This window comes from Serinus canaria, chromosome 1, assembly GCF_022539315.1.
Source record: "Serinus canaria isolate serCan28SL12 chromosome 1, serCan2020, whole genome shotgun sequence".
NCBI classification, from domain to species: Eukaryota; Metazoa; Chordata; class Aves; order Passeriformes; family Fringillidae; genus Serinus; species Serinus canaria.
In genome coordinates this window covers 27,906,740-27,925,593 of record NC_066313.1, presented here as the reverse complement: position 1 = coordinate 27,925,593, position 18,854 = coordinate 27,906,740, and the positions used below count along the sequence as shown (strand labels likewise).

Sequence of the window (18,854 nt, the reverse complement as noted above, 5' to 3'; positions counted from 1 at the left end):
GCAAGTCATAGAATACAAAAGAACTGCACTGAGGCCACTATAAACCAAGCCACAGATGAACTTGGAGAGAAGAATTTGAAACCAAGACAAGTAAGAAAAGGTCAATCACAAAGCCACATTGTCAAGCAAAATGCGCAAACATTGAGAGAATGTGAGAGAAAGTCTTCTTACCCCATAAACCTGCTTGGCTCCTGCCTTTGCAGCAAACATGGAGAGGATTCCCGTGCCACTTCCAACATCGAGGACAATCTTATCTTTAAAAACATGTTTATTGTGATACATTGAGTTTCTATAGGTTAATGTGCGCACTTCATCTTTTAACATTTCCTGTGATGAAAATAAAAGGGTTGTGTCACTATTGGAAATGCTTACATGTCTTCCACACTACTGCTGAATGCATTCTCTTGCTGTCATTTAAGCGTTATTGACACACAACATGAAGGGTTTCTCAAGTACTTTGGGGTGCCCACATCAAAGCTACTGTAAAACGCCAGCTACTTAGAGCTGAGTTATTAAGAAGCAGCATGATGTCCCTTGTATGATTTTATTCTGCTATTTCTTCCCTGTTACAATCAACAAGCAGAATGTAATCTAACCACAGCACTGCTCTGGGAATAGACAGAAGCCACACAGAAATCCAAACATTCCTTTCCTCCTAAATCATGCGCAAGCCAGGGCCTCATTGGGTGACCTTCTGAGGTTCCTCTTTGAACAGAAGAGAAATGGTTCCAGAAGACATTATACAACAGCAGGCTTGACAGCCTTGCCCATGTGAGGCAGAAGCCCACAGCAGAGCTTAGAAATTCTGTATTGTAAGGTCCTCCCTCGCTTCTCTATTCACTCATTTACCTGGTAAATTTCCAGGAGATATTAATGTATCACCTGGACTACTATCTCGCTAGTTTGAGATGTCATTGTTAGGGCCTGATTTTAGATGCACTGATAGCAGCAGTACACTCATTTAATTCCATCAATACCTTGCTTTCCCTTGCACATCCGTCAGTCAAACTACATCAATAAAAAGCACCCAGCTCAAGACCCAGGTGTCATTTTTAAGAGAAGTGTAGACCATTCAACACAGACTTTAGCTTTCTGAAAATGCTCCTGTTATGTCTGGAAGGCTGACGGTTTGCTTATTCTATCACCTAATTTCATAGTTTGAACAGGTAGAAAATGAGTTTCTCAATTTCAGGATGAACAGGATCTGTTCACTGAGGCAATCATGAAGTGGATTGCTACACCTATCAGCTGCTTACTCACCTGTCTTGGCAGGACACTGTGAGTGCTCAGAAACTGCAGATGAACAAAAGGCAGCTTTTATCATAAAGCCTGGTTTGGTATCGGGCAGAGAGCAGTCCATCACCACTGGAAATGTGTGAGTACACCCTCGTGGAAACTGTTTCCACACATATTAAGAACAAGAAGGTGACTGGGAGTGTTCACCATGGATTTGGAGATGACTGAGCACTTGGTATCTTCCTATGGTGAAGTAATGGACTTTGAGGATGAGGGAAGAGGAATGAGGAAGAGAATGGTTTTCATCTTGATTTTTTGCAAAATTTTCAACATTTTTTCCCACAACATTCTCACTGAAAAATGCATGAAGTGTGAACTGCATAAATGGTCTGAAATGACCATTTATGAGAAATTGACCATTACTGAGAAATGACTGAACTGCTGCTCCAAAAATGTTGTAATGAGCAGCACTGAGTCCATCTGGAGGCCAGTCACCAGTGGTATCTCCTCAGGTGTCAATACTGATGCCTTTTGGCCTGTTTTTTCAGGTGGATTCCATCTCTTCCTAGCAATCCTCAATCCTCAATCCTCAAAAAGGGTCTCATAGATCCAAAACCCAAAACCTTGTCATTGACACCAGCTGCACAAGCATTTGTGGACTCGTGGTAACATTTCTCCTCGAGTTTGTGCTGTTGAAATTGAGGCAAAAATCCACCTGGCACACCTTGCTGTTGGATCATCATCCTGAGAGCTCCCAGTGACACTTGATATGCTCCAGGTCTCACTGGTGCTCATGTAGAACTGCAGCAGGCTCTAAGGGCTGGCCTAAGGGATGGACTAAAGCCAGCAGCCTCTCCACCATGTCCCAGATCCAAATGCCTTGGCAGAAGGTCTTGTCAGCAGATGGGGGCCCCTGGACCCAGCAGGTGAGAGCCTTTGCAGCTATCACTTGTCACTTGCTCCCAGTGCCTCTGCCTGGCTTAAGCCAGCTGGTTCTGGAGGTTTGTTGGACAGAACTTCCTGCCCCTCAGCTACAATGAAGGCACTGACCCTATTCTGCAGCCAGAGATCTGCAGGTGGATCAAGAGCCTCCCTCCAGTTCCCAGAAGGCTCAAGTTTCCAGCCTTCACCATCAGAGGAGTCCCCAGTTCCCAACCTGGTAAGCACAGACTCTGGCTGCCTCTCCTTTCACTACAGTTGGGATTTTAGGCTCTTGTACCTTCATGCTCTCAGACAAGTTAGTCTCTTCCTCATGCCCCTGATGCTTCAAAGTCTGCCAGCCTCCTCTAGCAGCTCCTTTACTTGATGACACAGATCCTTTACCAGTGCACACCTTCTGCAGGCAAGGAGGAAACTTCCCAGCCTCAGCAAAAAGCTCTCTGCACTCCCTGAGACCTACATGGCTGTTCCATTCCATCAGGAGCTCCATTTGATTTAAGGTCTCTGATGTGTCTTCAAGATTCCTCCTAGGCTTCCCTTCCAGTCAATTGTTTCTCCATAGTCTTCCATTCTTGGACTGAATTTCTGAATGCTACAATGGCAAGGTGGTATTGGCAGATAGAATGTTTTTATGTTTACACCCCACAACCAATTACTAGAGTAATGGAAATAGATATTGTTATGCTGGTTGTGAGGAATGCACCAAGTTATTTCACATCTGCTTTTTTGCAGCCTGCTCCAAAAGATCTCATCCTCTTGTGTCACAAAAATATCAGCAGGGCAAGGTATCAGTGACTTCTTTAGAACTCGTCTACAGTGAGAATTTTGATGGTTAATTGTCCATCGAGTATTTAAAATTCTTTCCAGGAGTGTATTTAATGGAGGCAGTTGGGCTTAATGTTCTCATCAATGCAACTTGTGCATTCAAGTTACATGACTGGAATCAAGAAACTGTTTGGCTTCTCATGTCAGCTGAGTGGCTGTTCTGCTGATGTCTGTGCTCAAACACCCAAGAGAACAAAACCCCAACTCAGCAGTGAGGGAGTGCCCATGGTTGTGGCTGGGCTGGTTTGCAGCTCCCATAAATGCATTAAGATAAATATAAAAGAAATAATAATAATAAATATTATATTGTTAGTTATTTAACAATTGCTGAAACAAAAATAAAGGTTACCTCATGAATTCCAAAGTGAGCATAGGAATCAAAGTAATAATCCCTAGATGTCATCTCTTCTGGATTGATGAGCTTTGCCATCTTGCCTCGGCCAGGGCAGCTGGGTTGCAATGGAACATGGATGACAGACTGAACTGGCTTTGGAACAACAGCAGGCTGAGGAGGCTGGGATGGAATGGTGCAAACCTAGGAGAACATGGAATATTGTTAAGAGGCATCATTAAAAGAAAATATTTCAATGTCCAGCGTGGTGATATTACTGTTAGTGCTATTGTTGTAACTATCTAGTACATAACAAGTAGATAACAAGTCCAAAGACACCTGGTGTATCATAAATGAATTTAGGCTGCCTTCTTTCCTGGATCTTTAACTTATTTGATGTCCTGTAAAATATCCTTAATGGATTTTTCCTTAATGTTTCTCTGCAGATACCTAGATTAGTGCAGAGTAATGGCAAATAATGGGTGTTGGCTGAAGTAGGTTACTGCAAACATTGACACCAAGCAGTAAAGTGCTACTTTTTCTCCATTAGTGTCCTATTCTGTCAAACTGCCACAGCTTTGTGAGAGGCAGGTTGCAATAAACACATAGCTCCCCTGAAAAGAAGAGCTCATGAAAAAAAGGATTCCAGACACAGTGTTGCCAACAAGGACAGGATTCACAAGTGATTCTTAATTATCAGGTAAGATGCCTGTTTATATTGATGAGCTAGGTCTGAGAAGACTCACAATATCTGAAAGTCCCTGTTGCTATCTGAAAGTCTCTCAGCATGTCCAGGAAGCGCTGTGGGGAGCTGTGTGGCATGTGTGGTCTCTTAATGCAGTTTCCTGTTGTTGGGAGCTGCAGGAGTTATGTGTTTCCAACACACCATGGCCCTCAGCACCTAATTTGAGCACTGCATCTCCAACACCAGCATTCTGATAGCCACAGAATTCTCACACCCCCTTGGTTCACATTTGATACCTGTAGCACATAGGACAGAAGACAGAATGTTTTACAAATATGAGGTAAAACAGACCCTGGTTTGGCCCATGTGTGTATCTACATTTTGATTCCTTAATATGAAGCAAAATGCTGAAAACTGAGAAAGACTGAGCAATATCCTACAGCTTCACTTATGCACTAAGTCACCTGCAAATTATGGGTCAACAGCTTCATATATTAAGGTCAATCCTACTTAAAATATATCATACCCTTTTGTACTTCTGGGTTTTTTTTATGACTCAGTAGTTTCCCAGTGGGGACCTGAGTTGCCTGAGCCTCTTCTCAATACTTTCATGAAGTTCATGCTGTCTTCTATAGCCTGGTACTGTGAGGCATCAATCCCCTGTACTGTCTCTGAATAGCATCAATTAGCCTAGTTCAGTTTGCTTCAATTAAAAAAGAAAAAAGAAAAAGAGGAAGAAGAAAAAGGCCCCCACATTTTGTAGTTTTCTATGTGTCATCTTTTGATGGCTTCTTTGGTCCATCTGTTAAAAAAGTAAATGCCATTGGTTTATGTTCCTGTAACATTTTTCATCCCCAAAGATACAGAAGTGCTTTATTTATAAGTCTTTTCTATTTCCTACATTCGTTACTTTATCACCTCACCCTCTTCACCTCACCTAGTTCACCTCCCACACAGAATACACTTGCTCCCAATTGGTGTTTGCATTTCTGTTTGGTCTAGTTTCAAAAATGCCCATCTGCAGTCAAGTAATTTCTCTGAAGACATTGTTTCATTGCCTGTTCACTTCAAGCAGCAGCACTGATAACTTAGTCTGTCAAACTGTTGCTCTTAATATTCAGCTATTTAAAATATAATCCTGCTACTTTTAATTACACACTTGAGGTTATATCTCAACTTTTTTCTCCATTGGCATGCACCCTGTGTAATTCTTGCAGTTACCTTTCTCAGCAGTCCTTTCTATATTTGTCTGCTGGATTACAAAGACTTAAACTGTAGGTGTTTGAAATTCTGTTTTATTAGAATGTGAAATCTGTAAGGTCCTACACTTTCCTCCTAAATGTTGCCCTCTGCATCATTTTACAAGCAAAATACATAAGTTTATATACATCACAAAATAAAATAGTCACTGAAATCTGTTCCTGTCTTAGGTAAGAATGTCTCCAGACACCTGACAGTGCATCACAGGCAACTGCTCAAAAGATATGTAATGGAGAGAAGTTGTAGCAGTTTTTGTAAAGGAAACTAGGGGGCTTCTAGCTTTTCTGTTGCTGTCAAACTACAAATTTAGATGTGGTTTGCTGTACAATAGAGAGCACTTGCTACAGGAAAAGAGGCTGGTCTTGAAGGCAAATCTCCTATCTGGATCTCAGGCAGTATCAATTCTACTCCTGGCTGCATGGAAGGGTCTAGACTGGATTATGAGAACAAGGTTACTCTGACTAGAGATACTGAATGAAATTAAACTTAACAGTTTAAGCTAGGAAAGTTGTCTGAATGAATTTCTTTCCTGCAGAAGAATTAACAACACTGTTTCCTAGTCAGCATCTGAATTCAGCTATGGCCAAGGGGTGGCAAGATGAAATTTTATTAAGCTACAGAAGCAGTATTGAACCTTGGACTGGCAGTACTTTTCAGATTTATCCCAACTACCTGGAGACTTACTGCTCCCAACTGTGCATCTCCATCTCTGCCAGGAAGAACATCTCCCACCCAGCAGAAGAAGCAGAAGCCTATTAGCTCTGCTTCTCAGCTGCCTTAGTGTGTAGCCAAGCAGCCTGTGGAAAAACATGTTGATGGTGGTTGTTTGACAGCATTTGGCTCTGCATGCCAATAGGTCCATCCTGTGCTGTGGGTACCACAGCCTCATGCAGCAGGGGCAGCAGAAGACTGCACAGGGGTGGTGATCTTCTCAGCCAGCAGCACTCAGTCACAGGGACCTTAAACCAGCTGCTTCATTTCTGTTTTAGGCATACTAACACAACACTATCTTCCTGATACAAACAGTGTACATTTTGCAGCATCTGTAATACCCCTGCTGAACTTTCTGTGTGTAGCACTCTAATTCTTGAATTCCAAAACAACATCTCAATTTTTACAATAATTTTGTGAGTGGGGCTCAGGAAATCCCTCTTTCAATAAGTTGCTATAGCCTCTATGAAAAGTTTCACTTGGGAGCAACGTATGCCCTACAACAACAAATCTCTGGGGAAAACATAAACACAGTGGACAACTGTGGAATAAAGCTATTATTTGTATCAGCTATTATTTGTATCTGTGCAATGAAAGCTATTATTTGTATCAGACATAATAAAGTCTTTCAGTGTGCAGCTCCGAGATTGTAAACTAGACACAACTATGCTTTTAGGGATATGGTATAACTGCTTAAGGAGAAAACGTGCTTTTAAGACAACAGCTATCAAGGATAGACAACTTCCTATATTCTTTCCAGAACTAAAAAGAACCCTTGATGTGATTGGCAAGCTTAGCATATATATATAGCCTACATGAGGAACAACTCATCTCTTGAATAACACCTGAAAAGGCGAAGCATCTGGGCTGGGGGCAAACCTCACATCAGTGTAAAGAATCTAAAAAACTCCTTCTGCAGAACCCATGTATGGATTCTGGCCAGCTGCACACAATTCCAGAACACTGGCTTGCTGCTAATGCAGCAAGCATTCAGATGAAGCCTGAAAGAATGGAAGCAGCTGCTTCAGAATTCATTCTTCACTGTGCTAAACATGCAGTCCTCTATTTTTCCATCTCCCTTGTGGTACTGAAGGTGGAGGTTGGGGGTCCAAAGGATCTGAGAAGCAGTTTATCACCACTTTGCCACTGAAGTCCTACCTTTGTGTACCATTTCAACATTTAAATCAAATTAAATTAGGGAAATACTTTCCTACTTTTAAAAAGCAAATGAAATTTATTTCCTCTCTCTTTGTGGCCAGGGTTGGTACACTGCAGGTGATCAGCTATACTAGCACAGGACTGGCTTCTATAAAGGCTTTGAATTCTCGCAAAATACAAGATTTGTAAATCTCCTTCTTTCTCAAAATCCCATAACTCAGCATCCTGATGTAGGCTTCTGAAACAGATACAGGCACCTTGGTGACATCTCTGTGTGACTTTGAGACATACAGAGTTGCCCATGTGCATCAGTGGGTACTGTTGAAGTTCTTTGAAAACTGGACCTAATCCAACATGGACCAACAAGGCTGTCTGGGTGTTCAACTCCCAAAATACAAAAGAGAACTGGGTATTCAAAAATCATGAGCTACTTTGGAAAATTTGAGCCTTTCAGATATATCCATCTGTCTACAGAGAGACAAGATGGTGAAATATGCACAATTCATTTTCTAGAAGGTTTGTGACAAAAGCTGTGGTGTGTAGGGTAAAAATAAACTTGAATTTCAATTCTCCTTTCTTGATATTACTATGGAGACATCAGGCTGGAGGTTAAAATTCCAATCCTTGCAAAACTGTTGTTCAAGTTACAGTATTTTATTCTTGACAAATTCTTAGTTAGTTATGGCATTTTTATGACATTGAAGTGGTTAACTTCTGCTTGGAAGTGCTGAACTTTTCCTTAAGAAACTAATTAAAAATGGAATTGCAGTTTTAGCTTATTCAATTTCAGCATCATCTTCCTTTTAAACAAGAGGTTTTATCATATCTAAATGGCGATTTTACTTATTTTTTGAGCCAGATATCTTTCTATGTCAGAACTACTAGAATAGAATGTGCCTAACACCATTTTAATTAGTCTGAATTTAATAATCAAGACTTCTGGAGTGCAAGAGATTATCAAGTGGTATGCAATCACCATAGAGATTCCAACAATACAGCTTCTTCCTGCTGCAGATATGAAAGCACGGCCAAATAGAAGAGGTATTTGCTATCCTCCTGCCAAAATTTAGGCTTCAACAAAAACTTCTTGGCAGTCATCATGCAAGTTAAAACCTCCTTTATCTTGTATTGTTTTGAAGTCTTTGTCCAAGGCTTATCTTAAGTGATCTTTGAATAGGGCAAAGAATCTAATCCATTGTCAGAGGAGTTTTAACCTGATTTTCTGAGGAAATGAAGCTCTTACAATATCTTGCCTATGCCTCCCATTAATAACTCCTGAGCTTGTCCGAGCCAGTCTGATTTGACAGAAGTGTGGAAATATCAAATACAATTATATTGTGGTACATTTCTTGAAAACCAGAAATGAGGTAGAAGGATAAGTGATTTGATGATCCACTGAAATTGAAGCAGCTAGATTTCAGTTGTCATGCTTTCTACCTGCTCTAGGTCTATTAAGACCTAAGGTGTTACACGTGCAATGTGAGGCCTCTGGACTGGATGGGCAGTAATGAGGGTGTGCAAAGAAGACCAGGCCTTGCTCAGAACTAAATTAAGAGCTGGGGGCATAAAGAGCACATACTTGCAGGAAACCAGGCTTTTTTAGCACCTCTACACATGGGAAAACCTTTCCATGCTGAGGATGGGAAGTTCACAAGGAATGCAAAATGGCAGGAAATCAGGGAGTTCCAGCATTCAACTGCAGACAGATGTAGCTGTTTGGGAACAAGGAAATCTATCTATATCTATATCTATATCTATATCTATATCTATATCTATATCTATATCTATATCTATATCTATATCTATATCTATATCTATATCTATATCTATATCTATATCTATATCTATATCTATATCTATATGTATGTATGCCTGTATTAGGTACATGCTTTCAGGAACTAGGACCTCTGAAGAGCAGTAAAGAACATTTTCTTAGTGGGAGCTTTACGTTGTCTAAAAATCAATAGGAAATTGCCAATTCTTCAGCAGCTATAAATCTGCTTTCTGCTTGATGAAAGTCAGACTCAGTCTGTTTGAAGTTGCATGCAAGTATGATTTCAATGCAAATGCAAATATATCTAAACTCTAAAACTGAATCTAGTCAGGCAGACTATGTAAGAAAACTGGGAGAGAGAACTGATTCTTAAAATTCCTTGCTTTAAGGCTTGCCCTTGTTCACCCACTTCAAAGTGAGGTGCTGCTCTGAACTTTCTTCATGGATTGTTTGGAATGCCAGATCAACCTGTCACAGACAAACCTGCCCATTTGTTATCAGTGAGAAATTCACTGCCCTTTATACAGACAAGCACAGCTTAGAGTGTGTTACAACTGTGACATAACACCCCTAAGTGATGGTGATATGAAAAATGTTGTGAAAACATTGGTGCTTTAGAATAAAGCCTCTGTCCAGAACAACTGAGACTGATCAGTTGTACAAGGAACTAGATTATTCCTTAGATGACCAAATCCTCAAAAATTCAAAGGAAAAGATGCAAGCTGGTCATCAGTATGATAAAGGTGTGGTCAGCATACTTAGGCTGCAGCAGAAAAAACACCAAGTAGCAAAAAGGAATGTAAAGATCAGTGTTTGCAAAGTTGTTAGTTATTGTGCAGAAGCTAAAAAGAAATTTAGATATGTAAATGCAAAATAGGTGCTGTGATACCTTCATGGATCTGATCCAGGGTACTTCATACTATCAAGATTTTTAATAGGGACTGTCTGTTGGGTAAAGCCAGAATTTTCTTAGTGACAGGTCACAAAATAAGCAATTCAATTTCCAGTTTCCAATATTCTTGGGTATGCAGGAATAATTCTTCTCCCTAACAGAGTTTAAGCACTGAAATGAATGGTCTGTGGGGTCCCCACTGTGTAGATTGCAGAACTCACTTGGAGAATATCCCTTACCAGCCTCTTTTATCTGAGCAGGACGAGATGGCCTCCAGAGGTTCTTTCCACACCTTTTATTCCATGATATTAAGACATAGTTACATTTGCACTGCGCAGGAAATTCAGGTGGCAAGGTTTATAAACTTGAGTCTAGTGCAAATTATGAGGTAGGTTATAAATTTTGGTCGATATTTTTGTATGCACAATAAGAACAGAATCTGCTTTCATGAGATTAAGGAATGCACACTATAAGAAGATGAGGGCGTGTCACTCAGGAATGAAAACCTTCTAAAGCTACATGTAACAGAACAGAACTGAGATTACAGGAAATGAGTTGACAAAATTTAAGGACAGGAATTATATTAAGTATTTTTATTATTTATAAATGTGTGAGCAGTTCTAGACCATTCTGTGTGCATGTAATTAAAATGCTCTTCATCCAATCTGCTCTCATGACTGCTCAGTGCACGGTGCCATCGGGGAAAAAAAACAGCAACAAGTTACAGATGTTGACATTTAATTGAACATGTGTTACTTTTCAAAAGCTGGAGATTTTGCAATGCATGTAGAGTAGAAAGTCCCATGCAGGGCATGAAAAGTCTAGTTCAGCACAGAACAAAAGGAAAATATGAGAGAAATGTGTTAGTATTAACTGAAATTTATTCTTTGCAAAGCACTTTGTGGAAGGATAGCAAAGCATTACTTTAAAAGAACTGAGAGGCACCTTTCTTTAGGAGAAGGTTGCATTTTAATTATCTTTGGCATTTGGTAGATCTAATGCCTATTATTATTTTAGATTTGATATCACAGCAACACCTTCTTGGTTAGCAAGATCCCTGCTACAAGGAACAGCTGGAGAAATGCCTCGTGTTTTCACCTGTACTCTGTGGTGTTGAGCAGATGGTCTGTCAGCAGCCTCTGTTGTCCATCTGTTTGTTTGGAGCCCCCTGAGCCTCATTAGGAGTGAGGCAAGTTGCACAGTGAGGAGGTTCCCAAGCGCTGGCTGAAGCCTCAAACCCGCTGCTCTCACAGCCAGAGATTCACAGCTCAGCTCAGCGGGGGATCATGCTTTAGAAGCCTTGTCCTCTGGTGGATAATACCAAAAGCAAACTACAGTTGGCAGATGGTTTAAATTCATTCTTCTTTTCATAGGGTAGAGACCAATCTAGCTGCTATCAATAATCTGGAAACGGATCTCCGTGTATAACCGTGCTGTTGCCTCCACACTTGCAGCATATGGATTTGTTGTAGTTTAATGGTCTCTGACACATAAGTCAAGAATCTGAAAGCTGAAGATTTAAATAAAGGAGAACTATGGATAAATAAAGAAAGCTGTGATGATCTGTGGTTAGATGTCCTGTGGTGTTTTTTCCATTTTTCACCATAATCAGGAATGGAAGAGGTGGATAAATTCAAACATAATGGTTGTTTTGACACAAGATTGATGCCTATGAGTAAATCTGGCAGGCTGAGAAATGCAGGCCAGACCACCAGGGCTAGGTGTTTCTGAGAGACACTCCAGACTTCTCAGCTTTTTCCTGACTCAGTACATATATCAGGGCTCCTAGGAAAAGCAGGCTTTCTAGCAGAGCTCTTCTGAGTATGGTGCCTTGCTAAGGTGTATGAGCTTTTTGGTTGGCTCATGCTACAGCAGCCTTTCTCCTGTTCCAGAATCCAGTCTGAAAAGTTTATTCTGGTGTGTGGGCCACAGAGCAGCACACTAATAGCTTCACAAAGCCAAGTTCACAAAGGTTGAAACTTCTGGACTTACACAGGTTTACAGCTATGTCTGACATGGTAACACTGCAAGTCCCTGCTTTCTGTGGAGCATCCTGACCCTTTTCAAGGATTCATGAAAGGCAAATAAAACCAAAAGATTAAAAAAATAATCCTTCCTACCTTCTTGTAATTTTAGGTCTCTCCTTTTGTGACCAAAGAAGATGAGAATTTAATTAAATTTGATTCTTTATTCAGTTGGAAGAAGCAAGAGGAAGGTGCCCTAATGTGTGGTACCAAGCCTATCAATGTTGACTGTGAAACCCTGATATCATCACAGGAATTTTAAATTTAGAACTGAGGTCAACTGTGAGAGTTACAATTGTTATTGACAACCACATGTTACATCATTGGTATAACTTCTATCAAAATGTGAAGAGCACCTAACACCTAAAACAGCCAGTAAAGGCCAGAGAGCACTTAAATTGACTGATCACCATGGAACACTTCTCTTGCATTTAAATATCCAGAAAAAACCAAGCAGTAGGTATAAACTATGTTGTATGTTCTCCTGGAACAAATTTTCCTTCTGTGATGTCTGGCTTTTGGGAGTTTCAACAGATCTCTTGCCTTTAAAGTGCTACATCCAAAACTGTCTAGAACAAAGAAATCAAGATGCACAGATATAAGAAGGGCAAACAGCCTGTTGTTCTGACACAGCTATTAGAGGCTTATTTTTTGTGGTTGTTCAGAGGGAAGGTTTGAGGTAAGACTACTGCCTGTCTGTTGTTGAAACTGGAAAAAGGAAAAGCTGATAACAGTATTTTCCATTTGAAGTAGGCTACAGCCTCTGGGAAATAAAGAGCTTTTCCAAGTTTAATGTCATTTTATTTCTGATTTGCCTTTCAGGGAGTTACACAAGGGAAAGAAATATCTCTGCATTAATAAGATGCATCAGGTCTTCCAGATGATTTTAAAATATTGGTCCCAAATGAGAAGAATCTAAAAATAAACCATATCACTTTCATTCCTGGGCATTCATTGCAGAATCACCTCTATATTTGGTAGTGATAATTGTTAATTTTATATGCTTACTAATTGCACTGATACTGATATTTAATGTCCCACCTGGCCTGACTGGGCAAGCACTTCTATGCCATCAACAAGTAGCACCCAGCTATGGGGTGCTGTTCAGGGACTGAACCCCCCCTAACCATTTCCAAGACCCTTTCAGGTTTGGCATGGCAAAGAGAGAAGGCTGCAAAAGTGTCACATTGCTCAAACAGCACTGGCTTAAAACTGCAGCTGTGAAGTCTTCCCCTTCCCCTTGCATTCTGCAATACAAGGAGTCAAACTGCAGCAGCCTTGCCTCATGTTTTTCAGACAGGATGGAAACACACTCAGCTTTATGTGTGCCCTTTTTTTCAGACAGGATGGAAACACACTCAGCTTTATGCGTGGCTGAGAGGAGTCACCAAGACCTGTGAATCCAGCACCGCTTCTAGCCTGGCTGAGTACTGTGAGGGAGTGGCTGGAACAAGGGTAAGTGGCTCTTCTTGTGTGCACATGAACAAAGTTCAGGGTTGCTGGTGAGTCATGTTCCCCGCTGCTTGGGTAGATTTGGCTATGCAATCACACAGAATGAAGAAATCATTCCATGCTATGTTTCCCTGGGAGTTGCTCAAAGCCTATATCATTATTTAGCAAGTCACGACTCAGCTCCTTTTCCCTCCTGTAATGTGGGGTTCAGTTTTCCAGGGCTGCCTTTGCACCAACCTGGACTAGCTGGAAGGAGGATCTAGGTTTCTCATTTCTCTGCCCTTCCATCTGCAGGCAACAGACAGGACTCATCAGCGTTGCCTGAATACTTCCACTGTGTAAATTGATTAAAAGGCTGCCCTGGCATTTCTCTGTGGAGTCCAACATTCAGTAATGCAAGGCTCTATAGAAGAAGTCTCCATAATGTGTGCTGGGTCACCCAGGTAAGCTGATGTAATTCCACATGAATTCTGAATTACAGACAATTTGTCATCATGGCTGTGAAACCATGAATGGTGCATAAGGATCCACAGTCAGAGCATTAGGGGCCTGCTAACAGATGGTAATTAGTTCTATTTTAAGGATGGCTAGGCAAGTCAGCTCTTTTTGTGACAAGAAAAAAAAATAAGGACAAGGTCATCTTCTGAGACTTGAAATCCTAGCAGTTGTTTTCACTTTGTGATCAGCTATAACCCAGGGAAGACATGCTCCTGTTGTCTAGAAGCAGTACACAGAAATGTAAATGTGACTGAAGGGTTTTATTGATTTTCAAGTGAAGAGAGATATTCATGTGCCAGATTACTTTAGAACGCCTCGCATCACAAGGCGCAGCTTGTTGTAGAAATAGCAACAGAAGTTATAGAAGCCTGCACTGAAAATATCAAAGTTGAATGCAGTGAAGAGGAAGAGTTTGTTGCAGATCATTGCATAAAGAGTTATGAAGATACAAAGCCAGAGAAGTGTGAACTTTCCATTGTGATTTTCCTATTGGTTTTTACTATCATCGCTGCTGCATAAGTGCCTGCCTTGCTGAACAGGCAAGGCAATGGAAATGAATGGAAAGGAAACAAAAAGCACTTGGTACTTCCAAGCTACTTTAAAGCACCCTGGCAAGTGCATGAAAATCTGTTGAGGAGAGGTCAGGGGGAGCATTATCAAGGCTCACAGTACCTTTCTTGTAGGGAAAGCAGCTGTATCACTGACTGGCCTCTTCCCCTCCCCAGCATTATTTCGACCAACTCTCTAGTGACAAAGAACGAGAACCAGAAAGTGCTAATCAACTATAAAACCAGTTATTTTTAGGCCTTTTCTCAGTATCAGGCAGTAAGCTGAACTTCACATGAAAAAGTAGAGCTCCACTATTTTTAGAGGCTAATTATTAGCAAAAATAACCAGAGTATTCTATCTGTACAAATTATTTTCTTAAATTAGCAGAAAATTTAATGGAAGCCCTCCTCTGCTTAGCAAATTTCTAAGGCACTGATCTCTGAAAGTCACTTTGCAGCTGATATACCAGTCTTTTCTTCCCCTCTCACTGAGTTCCAGCTGGTTCACAACAGCTCTATAGGAAGTTCTTCAGGAAGACATTATATTCTTTAGGCTTTGCTGAGCCTTAGTATGGAGGAGGAAAAATATCCATTTGACCACCTACTCTGTGTCCTAGCCAGCCTTCTGATCTACACTCAGCATAGCTTCAGATGTACTTCAGCTCTAGAGGAGGTCTGCCTAGGAAGTGTCCAGGTTTATTATTTCTTACCCTCTGCAGGATAAGTGCAGAGACAGAAAGAAGAACAAGACTGAGAAATGGCAGTTCCTGAGCTGAAGTGCCAGAGAAAATCAGCACAGTGACTTACAGCTCAGTGCTGCTGCAGAGCTACCAGCAAACAAGCACCAACACTGAATAGAAGTCCCACATTTGTCACTTCCATTTGTCAACTGGCAAAAAATAACATTTCCCTGCACAGAGCAATGACACCCTGCCACTTCCTTCGGAGCTGTAGCTCAGTGGATCTTAATATATTATAGCACAGACTTTCTCTTCATCACCTGGCAGTTTTTTGTCCTCTGTGTTGGTCTTAAGTCCATCTCACTGTGTGACCTTGAAGGAATCAGCCATTTCTTACTGTGGGTTACCAGAATTGTGCATCTTTTTGTGACAGATGAAACCCCTAGAGGTGGAATGTGGCTCTCTGAATCAACACCTACGATGGCTCACTGAAGATGGGCAAGGATGAAGTGCCTGTGAAACTCGGAATAATGCAGCTGCCCACAGCTGTTGCAAAGAAGCTGATTTTAGGTGAATCAACTGATAGTCTGAATGTTTCTCCCCGAGTTCATTAAAAGCACATGATCACCTCCCTGAGCTAGGCAGACCTGTAAGAGGGACTGTGCTGACATGACCCAACATAAAGTATAAAAGTTGAAAAACTAACAGAACCATTTCAGTGAGAGCAATGGGGTTGAGCTGCCTGCAACTCACATTATCCTCCCCAGTAACTGGGGACACCCAGTGTCATGACTATGGATATAATAGAAAAACACATTTATGTTATTATTTAACTGCAATTCTTATATTTTTCTAAGTTAAACTTAGGTTTATATTCCATTTTCAGTGTATTTTGTGCCTCCCTGCTAAATCAGAAATCCCATGTAAAGTCAACTGTTTTCAAAAGAGACATTAATAAGACATTTGATATTTCACATTGCATCTTCCAGGCAGGAATTTCTAGAAGAAACTGATCAAAAGCATATTGTACTCTGATGCCTCTTAGCAATTACTATTTTCATTTGTAGTCCTTAGAATACAACTCCTGTGATGACATTCAAAGGTGGTTTTTTTAAAATCAGAGGTAAAGGATCCAACTGCAGTTAAATCACTGGGTAGAAAACTGGCAGAAAGCCATTTTATCTTGTGCTCAGGATCCCCAGCTGCTAAAACTCAGTCAGCAGCTTTTTGGCCTCACAAAAATGGTTAAGTCTATGAAAGGAGGAAAATTCTGACTCGGTTCTCTCTTGGCCACTTGAAGTTGGAGAAGACAGTCCCCCTTGAGATTTACCATGAAGAGTGCATCTTCTCTTCTCCCTCCAGGAGTGAGAATGTCTGAATTTTATACTGACTGGTTCCAGGTTGGTTAAAACATAACAAACAACCTACCCTGAGCCGCCTCCATTTCTATTCACCTAGGGGCTGTCTCCACCCTGGCTTTTGCTGCTGTAATTTGCCTTGCTTTTCTTGTTGCTGCCATTTTCATAAGGGATTGGCAGCACTTCCCCCCCTGTGCCTCAGCACTTCTCTTGATGCTGATTCATAAGGCAGCATATGTTATTTTGAGATGAGAGCGGGTACCCGCTTGGCTAAGACAGAATGGAAATCCTTGCCTGACTTGGGGACACAAAGCACAATGCTTTGCCCACAAAACACGCCCTGTGACTGTCCTGACCGTTGTCAGTGTCTCTTTGGCAACAAGCAAATGCTGCTTGCAAGGCATGGGGTCAGCTGGAGTTGGGTCCTTGCTGCACATCTCGGGCGTGCAAGGGCAGTCTGCATCCTGCTCCCCCCTGCTGCAGGGGCCACGTGCCCTTCCACACTTGTTGACATCCTTCCTGGGCTCTGACTGTTTCTTGTTGTGTGGAAAGGTCTGGCTCTGCCAAGAGCCTCCCCAGGAGCAGCTGGGTAAGGAGACGTCCCTGTGCACGCATGAGTGGTTCCTCCCTCCCTCCCTTCGCTTAGGCAGTAACAGAGAAGCAATAGGAATGATTGGTGTAGAATCACTACAGGCTGGAGAAGTGGCTCCACTCAGGAAAGCTGTAGAGCAAAAAGGAAATTACTAGCAACAACGGGAGCAGGAAATGTAACTGACAGTAGCAAGATCTGGATAACAGGGCTTCTGTTCAATTTAGTCTTCTGTTGATGCTGTGTAAATAGCTGGATGAGTGTGAAGACTGATGTTTTCTGATTAAAGTGCTTCTGACCCGTGAATTCCTCTGATTCATGCGACTTTTCTTAACCTGAAAAGCTCAGAGAGTGGATCTCAGAAAGGTTTTTACTATTCACAGTTTTGAAGAAACCTTGAAAAGACTGAGTAAAAGTTTCAGGGTACAGAAAGGCCTATAAAAGTAACGCATTGACGCAGATTCAGAGTCTTTTTTTAGCCAGTCTTATCGCCTTTCCACATAAAAGGTTGGCATTATTGTTCTTTAGCCACAGCCTGGGCACAGCATGATGTACAGCAATGCAAAATTCTTTGTTGCACCAACCCTATTCGTGTTCTGATGGCAGAACAGACCTTCAGATTTTCTTGCCTTTTGATGTGCTGTTGTACTGCCCTAAAACCCCTGAAATTTAAAAAAAAAAATTTGAATAAAGCTGTAAATTGCTTAACACAACTTGGAGTTAAAGGACAGGACTGAAAGTTTCACTTGCTGCTTATGTGAACATTGACTTGATCTCAGACACTGGAAGAAGAGAGAAATAACAGAAGTAAAAATAGTGTTTCAATTCAAGGTGACTCAAGGTTTTATTGACATGGAGTGCTTTTTTTTTTTTTCCTTTTGGAACATATCAAGCTTCATGGGATCCTGTTTCTTTAAATATTTCTTCTGTTCATGGAATGACTGACAGCTGAGTGGGATAGAGGAGGAGAAGAAGCATCAGCTCTCACTTCTGAACTGGCTGCACATTCAGAATTAATGGGGAGGGAGAGCTTTCTGACAAGGAGAAGATTTTGAAAATGTAAAAAACACAGACAAAAAATAAGAGTTTTCATAGACATATAAATCAGGGGAGTATGCTCTCAGTACTGTCATACAAATCAAAAGCCACTGTGTTTGGTCTGTTAATTTCACTGGAGTGTGGCCACCAAATTGCTCTAGGCTCTGTCTAGGATCAATAGAAAGAAAAAGGTTTCTTTGAAGTATGGTCTGAGATGGGCAGAGTTGCCATTCGGAGGTGTTTGTCTCTGCTCCTTAGACAGGACAAGCAGGCCAGCAGCTCAGATGCCTTATTAAAGCATTTGAATTTATGTGAGCAGATTCCAGATCCCAGCTGATCCATTCAAAGTAAAATAATAGCAACAGAAAATAATCAAGATTTCTTGATTCAATGACAGAGAACATTAGGACTCTATCCAAAGAGTTGTGAATATTTCCTATAATACCCTGGGAAACAAATTACTGTCATCAAGAAGATCCAGAAAAGGCTTATAAAAATATTTGGGGTGGTTTTCTTGTTTTGGTTTGGGGGTTTTGGGTGGTTTTTTTTCCTTGCTTTTTTTTTTTTTTTCCAGCGACCGAATCCCTGGAGATAAAATCATTCTGCACCACATAAAAACACCTGTTTTCATTTTTCTCCTATTGCTGACAACACAGTGATTTTCAGCAGAACTCTGAAGCATGTTGTGAGTCAGAGGAATACAAAGTTCTGCCACCAGCAACAAGACACAAGAATTGTATCCCTCAAACAATAATGTTTATTTTGAATACTATACCATGTAGAAAGATCTAAATGGTTAAAAGATGAAGGAAGACCAATGGGAACTGATAGCAGCATCTCCCCTAACTCCTTAGGA

General features: G+C 41.1%; 1 protein-coding gene across 1 annotated transcript in view; it reads right to left on the bottom strand.

Moving 5' to 3' along the window:
- Positions 1-18,854, bottom strand: part of PRMT8 (protein arginine methyltransferase 8) — a 57,629-nt gene that overhangs the window by 22,140 nt on the left and 16,635 nt on the right. Inside the window, exons 3-4 of the mRNA XM_009102665.4 lie at positions 3,350-3,535; positions 172-327 (exon numbers count right to left, since the gene is read on the bottom strand). Of these exons, the coding sequence (XP_009100913.1) occupies positions 172-327; positions 3,350-3,535 (342 nt within the window). The remainder of the gene's footprint in view (positions 1-171; positions 328-3,349; positions 3,536-18,854) is intronic.